Source organism: Phodopus roborovskii, unplaced genomic scaffold, assembly GCF_943737965.1.
Source record: "Phodopus roborovskii unplaced genomic scaffold, PHOROB, whole genome shotgun sequence".
NCBI classification, from domain to species: Eukaryota; Metazoa; Chordata; class Mammalia; order Rodentia; family Cricetidae; genus Phodopus; species Phodopus roborovskii.
In genome coordinates this window covers 52,509,007-52,518,020 of record NW_026126480.1, presented here as the reverse complement: position 1 = coordinate 52,518,020, position 9,014 = coordinate 52,509,007, and the positions used below count along the sequence as shown (strand labels likewise).

Sequence of the window (9,014 nt, the reverse complement as noted above, 5' to 3'; positions counted from 1 at the left end):
CGCAGCTGAGGATGATTTTGAAATTGGGATCCTCCTGCCTCAGGAACTCAGCTAGGGAAGTGCTTTGCCACCTGAGCCACATGCCCAATCCCAGCAGCTGTTCTGCTAACCCACTCCTGGTCTTGCCCCCCCCCCCCCCACCTCTCCAGGTATCTGTGCTCCTTCTACTGAGAATTCCATTCCCCGTCTGTCTAAGCAGCCAGCTTTGCCAGGGTTGGAGTGAGGTCTGGCCAGTCATTTTCTCCAGGATTGCTGCTATGGCTCAGGGTGATGGCTGTTCAGACATGGACGAGGTCCACCAATAATCAGGCATGAACTGGCTCAGGCTCCTAGAAAATACTTTGTTTTTATTATCAGACAGGGTCTTGCTGTGTAGCCCAACCTGGCCTAGAACTTGTGATTCCCGTGCCTCTGCATCCTGAGTTTATTTTTATTGCTCTGTGGTCACAGCAAACGAGGCGCGATCTCAATGGTGTTAATCCGGAGGACGGTCTGTGGGTTCACGATGACTGAAAAAGAGAACCTTGTCACAGGCTGGGCCTCATCCCTTCATAGACAGCTCGGTCGGTACCAGCTCACCCTAACTGCATTCTGCCTGGCCCCTGGCCATGTCCTTGGCCCCCACTCTATTTATTTGATGTGTAATGACCTCACTCACATCATGGGTTCCATCTACAGTTGCAAATGCTAGAACCCCAGCAGCCTATGGTCAAGGATCAAGGGTCTGCTCCCATAGCCACACTGACCCAAAGGCTTCAAGGGTAGGATGGACTACTCATTTGGAGAGACAGGGATGGGCAAGGCTCTCTCAGCACAGATTATAATGCTCCTGACTGGAGTGGGTACATGAGACTACATCCTACTGCCTAGGACGACTTCACAACTGCCACTGCTCCTATTTGGGGATGGGGTGGGGGTGCAGGGAAGGAGTTGAATTTAAAAAAAAAATTTATTGCATTTATTGTGTGTGTGCATGCAGGTTGCCCCAGTGTGTGTGTGTGTGTAGGTCAGAGGTCAACTTGGATGAAATCAGTTCTCTCCTTCCCCACGGGTTCTCGGGTTGGTAAGTATCTTTAGGTGCCAAGCCATCTCACTGGTCTGGCTTGAGACAGGGTATTGCTGTGTCGCCTAGGCTGACTGGGAAGTCTGCTTCAGCCTTCTCAGTGCTGGAGCACAAGTGTGTGCACTGTGCCTGGACCATCTTCTGCTGTGACACTCTCAGAGACAGACTCTGTAGCCACTCCACGACCCTGGGACCTGCCCTGGGGGCCCCTCTGCCCTGTAGGGATTGGTGTTCTGTGGCCCTCTATCTGCCATGGACCACCGGTTGCTTTAGGATAATGTCAACTGTCTACATCAGATCAAAGCAGGTAACAGGGCATGGGTCACACCTGTTAAGGACTGATAATTAGGCACTCTCTCAGGGATGAGGAGGTAGTGGCATTTGCACTGAGGCTACCCTGCACTTCCCCTTAGGAAACCCCCTTCCTCTAGAGAAGACAGAATGACGTGAGGGGCAAGAGTATTCCCTCTTGCCCTGCCTCAGCTACTGGGCACTGCCTTCCCATGACTTCCACCACCACAGAGGATTCTTGCCTAGCCAAGCCAACCACCAAAGGGAAAGCAGTGCCCTGTGCAGTCACCCTCAGACTCCGGCCTGTCCTCACTCAGGTCAGCTGCCTCATGGCACCACCCCTCCTTAAGAATACCTCATAATGGCCACAGTCTGGGGGAGGGGGGATGTAGGGAGGGAACTAACTAAAAACAAAAAAACCCTTCCCATGGGAGAGCTTGTCTTTGTTCTGTCCTGCCTCCTGTACAGCTCCTGCCAAAGCAGCCCTGGGGCTCTCAGCTGATACTGAGGGACCAGACTGCAGCCTTCTCCCATTGGTACTAGACACTGTGGCTCCAACCTGAACACCCCTAAGCTGGCCTCAGCCTCTCAACTCACACTGGCTCTAGGACTTCAGCATTCTCTGCTTCTAGACTTCAGAATCCGATCCTCTGTCTAACACCTCCTTTACTCCTTAAAACTCAGCCAGCTGGCCATGGCCTTGACCACTCAGAGGATGTTTGTATTCAGCATGTCCATGACACGTGACTCGGCTGAGGTGCATTCCTCAAGGGCTAATGCAGCATCATTGGGAAGGGAGAATGCATATTGCCTAGTGGTGAAATGACTTCAAAGGAGCACAGTTGGCTCCCCCCACTCCCCCACCCCCACTTCCTGCAGGGGTGATGGACCTGTTCCTGAGCATCTAATCATGCCTCCCTTTGGATTATCTGTGATGTCACATGCACAAACACACATGCCATCAGCACAAAGCTGCCTGCCAGGAGCTTTCTATCCTGTTGCCACCTAAGCCTGACCTGTGCCATGGAACGTGAACTATATCTGGCTCGTGTGGGAGTTGCTTCTGGTTTTCCAAGACAACCCCAAATACTACTGCTGTCCCCCAGTGTCTCAAGGTGGGTGCCATGATGGTTTACAGCTGCTGTGTGGTGTGCATGTCACAATGGGACAATGTGAGTAGTCCTGGGTCCCCTCCCCCACAACACTGGCATGACTATTAGGGATGACATCACCCTGGCCTGACCAGCTACTTGGCAGGAAACACAGGCACGGGGCCCCAACACAGTCTTGCACTTACTGTTTTTCTTCCTGAAGTTTTTCCTTTTCCTAAATTTCATGTTGATTTTGGGCCATGATTCTGTCTTTTCAATGACTGTGGCTTCAACCCGCACAAGATCCTTTCTAGAAGAAAGGAAAAGAAACGACAACTCAACAGTGCACTGACAGTAGACCTCCTTGATTGCTTTCGGCTTTATTCACACGCTGGTGAAGCTCCCCAAAGGAGAAGCCCTGCTTTTGAAAGGGGGGTCTCACGGAGCCCAGACTGACCTTGAACTCCCTTTATATCCAAGGAGTGGCTCTGACCTTCTGATCCTCCTGCCTCTGCTTCCTGTGCAGGGACAACAGACACATGCCCCACATCTGGTTTATTAACTGTAAACATTTTGAAAACAGTAAGAAAGCATAATGAGTATATAAAAAAATATTTTAGTCAGGTATAGCCTCCTAGTACTTGGGAGGCAGAGGCAGGAGGATGGCCATAAATTCAAGGTCAGTCTAGTACACATTGTGAGTTTCAGTTTAATCAGGGCTAAATAGTTAAACTGTCTCGAAAAGACAAAGGAAACTCCGTTTTTTAAAATTTTGTGTGTGGTGTTGAGACATAAACCCAGGGCCTCAAACTTAACAGGTGACCCTCTATCTCTGAGCCAAACCACAAGCCCTTAAGATGATCTAAAAGGTTATACTGGCAGCTGCCTAAGGTGGCACAGGCCTTTAAAGCCAACACCCAGGAGGCAGAGGCAGGTGGATCTCTGTGAGTTCAAGACCAGCCAGGTCTACCTAGTGAGTTTCAGGACAGCCAGAGCTGTTACACAAGAGAGACCCTGTCTTGAAAAACCAAAATATAATAAAAGAAAGGTTGCACTGTAATGGGTTAGCGATTGACCAATCACCTCACTGGATGTTCCCTGGGACAGCAAACACCCTCCAGAATGGTACAGGAAGGTGTTACGTTTAGCTCTCACAGTGATGTGTGATAGTTTCCACTGGGCACGACCAGACCATGTCCCATCTGTGCATCAGCCCAGGCCCTGTTCCAAGCCCAGTGTTAAGCAGTTCATTACCCGAGGAGTGGCTTGCCCAGGAGTGTGAAGTTGTCTGCCCCGACCAGCAGGACCTGAGAGGATAAAATGTAGCATATTTAATCCCTGGCTCCTCACCAGGTCGCAGAAACCATTGGGAGCACGCAGTGGGTGACACTCAACATGTTGAAACTGCACAGGAAATTTAAAACACAGAGAGGCCCAGGGCCCACAGTGGAGGGAGACAAATGACCTCTGCAAGCTGTTCTCTGACCCCCACCACCCACTGGAGAGGTAGATACGGGGGATCAGTAGTTTTGTCTACACAGCAAATCTGAGGTTAGCCTGAGATACAGGAGACCTTGTCTCAAATACAAATAAAATGGTCAGACTAAGGTGCTCTGGGTGCCATCATGCTGCCCAGCAGCATACTACTAGAACCTCTCAGTCTCTCTGTACCAGCAGGTGCAACAAATCTTGCTCTGAGCTCAAATGGAGGTTTTATGTCGGGGACTGAAAATTCTATAGAGGTACAGCTGGGTCTACTTGCCCTCCACCAACCCTGGTTTCCCTTTTGCTCTTCCCTGCACTGATCCTACTCCCCATGCACGGTGGCTGGGACTCCTGCTTTTCAGCACAGTTGAAAAAACCCTCTCAGTGATGCACATTTGGTGCCCAAGGCCCTGAGTTCACACAACAACCTGCACCTCACCTTCTCCAGCCGGATCCTCTCTCCACACTTGATGTCCAACTCATTTTCAATTAGAATCAGGTCCTCGGAGGTCACCTTCCATTGGTGGCTGGCAAAGTGCACGACAGCAAAGAGGCGGCCATACTGGCCCGTGGCGATCAGCTCATTCACCTTCCTCACAACCTCTGCAGGAAAGGACATGGCAATCATCCACCAGACAGGCAGCCAGCCATCTACTTGTGAGGAGTACTCCCTGCAGTCCATCCAGGCCTGCTTACCCACCCAATAGGCAGGTTCAGGGTTAGGCTGGTGCTTTTAGGAGCATCGGCAGGGAGTGTCACTTCTGCAGTTCTGGGGCAGAACCCTCACCTTGTTTTGCTTTCTTTAAAAGAAAAAAAAAAAAAAATCAACTAAGAACCAGCGGACAAACTGAGCATGAATGGTCATGCCTATAATCCAGTATTTGGGAGGCTGGAGCAGGAGGATTGCAGAGAGTTTGAGTCTAGCCTGGGCTCCACTCCAGGGTGAGTTACATGCAGACTGAGAAATGAAAGGACAGTCCTTCTGCAGCCTGGGGGCCAGAATTCTCTCTCTCTGAGGTGGCAGCCCCATCCCTGTTCCTTCTGGGCTCCCATCATCACTACTGTGCTGGCTCAAGTCCCCTAGCCACTGAGCACTGAGCCCCACCCCTAGGCTGGACACATAGGATGGACATGATAATTTCTGCCCTGGAGACAGAATGAGGCCAGAAGCAGCTCCTGGCATCACTAATGAAGGCTCAATGAGGAAGAACCTTCTGTGTCCTTGGGCTCAACATCTGTAGAACTGGGTAAACACAGATCAAAAATATTCAGAACTCAATAGCAAAAATCAAAATAAAACTTGTGCATGCACCAAACACGCAGACCTCTCCTGAACAGTGCAGTGGAGTGAGCACGTAGGTCAGTGACAGGTGTGCCCTAGAGAGGACAGGTAGGGCCTGTACAGGCCTCACACAAACACTTTGCTGTTCCACATCAGGGCGTGACATTCATGGATTCTGATAACTGGGAAATCCTCCCACCAAGCCCACAGTCCCCTAAGTAGGACTATATCTTGAATAGCATTTTAAATGCCAGAAGATTGGCTGCTGCTAAGATGGGAACTTCTAACTCTGGGAAACTCAGATGTGACTCTACAGCTGGCACAGCTGTGCTGCCTTTCCTGACACATAGCTCAGGCTAGACACGAACTTGTGACTCTGAGTGCCAGGATGCCAGGTATGCACCGACACGACATAGCTGGAGATACAGGTGCACCCACTCACCACTCCCATCACCTGGCTGCCTTGTGGCAGATGCTGGAGGGCTGTTTATCAAGTGACAGTACATCACAGGTGCTGTTGTTCAGAGCACTCAGAAACCTGCCACCTTGTTCCATGGCAATGATTACCTCAGTGGCTCATGAGAGTGGACACTAGGTACTACCCAAACACTTCCCTTTTTGTTTTGGCTTTTGAGATAGAGTCTAGGCTGGACTCAAACACTCAGTAATCTTCTTCCCTGGGCCTCCCAAGTGCTAGGGCTACAAAGGCCAACTTGTCTGGCCCCTGCAAAGTCTTACCTTTGTGGTGTTTTGTCTCTTCAACGGGGTCTGGCAGAACCACTTCTTCCCAGGGTGGTGAGCTCAGAGAGGTCTTAGGAACATATCTGCAAAAGCCATTTCATAAACTCATATCACATGCACATGAAAGGCAGCTTCGTGTGCCCAAGGAACAGTTGTGTGGTGTCAGAGGGTATGAATGTACAAGCTTGCTATGGAGGGATGTGAGACTCACAACACTAATGCTGGCTCGAGATCACTATCATAGGAGTTCCAGCCTTTCTGCTCCCAGGGGCATGTGCAGACTTCAGACCCAAGCCTTGCCTGTCTGTGCCATTAACAAGCACACAGGATGGCTCTGCACATGTCTGCAATGAATGGACACTCTCCCTCCATACCATTCTCAGTCTGTGGCCAGCCAATGACCTTGAGGGAGCAGGAGTAGCTGGAAGGAGCTGTTCTCTAAGCACCTCTGTTCTGAGTGACATTAGGTTCAGTGACTGTACAGGACAGAGCTAGCTGGGAAAATGGAATCTGGCAGGAGAGCTGGGCCTGTCACAGCAGAATTAGAACAGGCCACTCAGTGAAATGCCACTTGGGGGTTCTTCAGACTGTTTTATAATTTGTTCTGAGACTCAAAGATTGGTTTATGCCACTGAGAATATCCACACAACAGGTTCACTTAGTTTTTGGCCAAAAATGTATGTCAGATGCTATTCTGGAAGTATGCATATATGTAACTTTAACATGCATGAATGCATGCGTGCATTATTTCTGTTGGGGATAGAATTATACGTATGCATGTATATGTATGTATGTATGTATGTATATGCATTTGTTCTGGAGGAGGAACCTAAGGCCTCAAGTATGTTGAACAAACATGCTATCACTGAGCTATAGCCCCCTATAACCTCATCAAAATATACAGAAATTTTTGTTGTTGTTTTGCTTTAAAGACAGGGTCTTTCTATTATGTAGCTCTGGCTGTTCTGGAACTTGCTATGTAGATCAGGTTGGCCTCAAACTCACAGAGATCTATCTGCCTCTACTTCTCAAATGCCACCAAGTCTGCCATCACACCCAGCCTCTAATTTAGAGAAGTATTTTGTTTGTTTTGCTTTTTCACAGGGCTTCTCTGCATAGCCTTGGCTGTCCTAGAATTTGCTTTGTAGACCAAGCTAACCTTGAACTTGAGTGCTGAGATTAAAGGTATGTGCCAGCACCACCCAGCTTGAGAAGTCTGAACTTGAAAGTAACATTTCTACAGACAAATGGGAAAATCACCAAACCAATATACTGGTATTATTACCCTTGTGGATATGAAGTGCTCTGTGAATTGAATCTTTGAGAAGCAGACCGGAGGGCAGCTGTAGGAACAAGAGAAACATGGTGGGTAGTTACTGTGATGAAATGCACAGATCATGTTGTTGGTGTATGGTTTAACCTACTGTACCACAACCTAACTCTAAAAAAGTTCAGGCGAGAACTAGTGATGGCTCAGTGGGTAAAGTGCCTGCTATACAGTGTGAGAACCTGAGTTTGGATCACCAGCATTAAAATGAAAACCTAGGCACAGCACTGCCACCCATTTGTTACCTCAGCACTGGGGAGAGGGGGGTAGAGACAAAGGGATCTCAGGGGCTTGTTGACTAGCCAATCTAATCAAAATGGCCAGCTCCAGGTTTAGTGAGAAACCTTTAGAAATAAAGTAGGGAGGGGCTAGAGGGATGGTCAGTAGCTAAGAGCACTGGCTACTCTTGTAGAGGACAAGGTTTGGTTCCTGGCACCTACATGACAGCTTACAACTGCCTGTAACTCCAGTTTCTGGGGTTCCTGTAATAAACCACCTGTAAAAACCAAGTTACAGTAAAGACAAACAAGACAAATTAGGTTCATTAATGTTTATGATTAATTTTGTGTCTCAAGGAGCAGGCTATGCCCCACTCATAAACTTAACTACAAATGGTTCTGTATTGTCTGTTCCAGAAAATGGCAACCATGCCTCTATTTCAAAAGGTTATTAATGATCCCCTATTGTTAGACCACCTTGTTATAACTTGACTACCTTGTCATGACCACCTTGCAATCATGTCTTTGCTTCAGAAGGTTAGTAAAGACAACTCGTTATGCTTAAGTTTTGCTTCTGTAACCCCACCTATTTGACTGCTAAGTCCTCCTGACTCCTGAACTACACGAATCCTTATCTCACCCATGTCCAATGTTGACATCTTGAACCATGTCTTATGGGGAAGCAGCTGTGTACATGAATAAAAGTTTGATTTAATTAAAAAAAAGGAAGCAATAAAAAGAAAAGGTAGAAGACAAACAGTGGTCGCCTGACAACGTCATCTGGTCTGCACCGGCATGTACACACACACCCACCACCCACCACACACACTCTCTCTCTCTCTCTCCTCTCTCTCTCTCTCTCTCTCTCTCTCTCTCTCTCTCTCTCAAACCAAAACGTTCGGGCAACAAAACTAAAGACACATCACTTAGTTACATAACATGGTCTAAGACCCTAACATCAAAACCACTCACTCCTTTCTTCAAGGTCATTTTTCAGATCCGAGAGTGGCTAGCAGCCCGGGGACAAACGTCCACTGTCGGGCGTTGAAAGCCTCCCTATATAGCGGCTTCTGAGTCGCTTCTCTCTTTAGACCCCTCTGTATGACTCTGGGTGGTTTCTCTGAGGCTGTTTGCGTCTTTTTAATATAGGACCTACACATAAGTTTAAGAGCGCTTCAAGGAACCGCGTTCTCATCCCAGGTTCTCGTACTCCAAATACCGTGCAATAGTCACGACGAACGCAACCGACACACTAGGCACCCAGGCGACACACGTGCGGCAGACGCACCACTTCGCTTCTGTTTCCTCCCTCCCCGGGCCTCCCTGGTCTCACCAGCTCCGGGTCCCGAAGGTGCCAGGATGCTGCGGCTACATACAGACACCAGCCGCCCGAAAGCGCCTGGCAATGCCGAGGCCGCTATGGACGCCGCCATTTTTTCCACATTCCCAACCGGAAGCGGAAGCGGCGCTATCGTCGTTCATCGACTCACTACCCCGGTGGGAAACATCTGGAAGA

At 48.9% G+C, this 9,014-nt stretch overlaps 1 protein-coding gene across 1 annotated transcript; it reads right to left on the bottom strand.

Annotated features, from left to right (window-relative positions):
- Window positions 1-321: 321 nt before the first annotated feature.
- Window positions 322-8,985, bottom strand: Mrpl21 (mitochondrial ribosomal protein L21). Its single transcript, XM_051193505.1, has 7 exons — window positions 8,832-8,985; window positions 7,239-7,296; window positions 5,951-6,036; window positions 4,370-4,533; window positions 3,700-3,752; window positions 2,652-2,755; window positions 322-509 (listed from the first exon to the last, which is right to left on the bottom strand). Exons 1-7 carry the CDS (start codon window positions 8,929-8,931, stop codon window positions 445-447), a joined length of 630 nt encoding a protein of 209 aa, XP_051049462.1. The 5' UTR covers window positions 8,932-8,985; the 3' UTR covers window positions 322-444.
- Window positions 8,986-9,014: the final 29 nt, after the last annotated feature.

Bases quoted from the DNA above. Each gene is read 5' to 3' on its own strand.
- Mrpl21 (XM_051193505.1), bottom strand. From the start codon at position 8,931: ATGGCGGCGTCCATAGCGGCCTCGGCATTGCCAGGCGCTTTCGGGCGG. The intron at 7,297-8,831 runs GTGAGACCAGGG...TTGTTCCTACAG, and splicing joins ACCTTCGGGACCCGGAGCTG to CTGCCCTCCGGTCTGCTTCT. The intron at 3,753-4,369 runs GTGAGGTGCAGG...TTATCCTCTCAG, and splicing joins AGAGGATCCGGCTGGAGAAG to GTCCTGCTGGTCGGGGCAGA.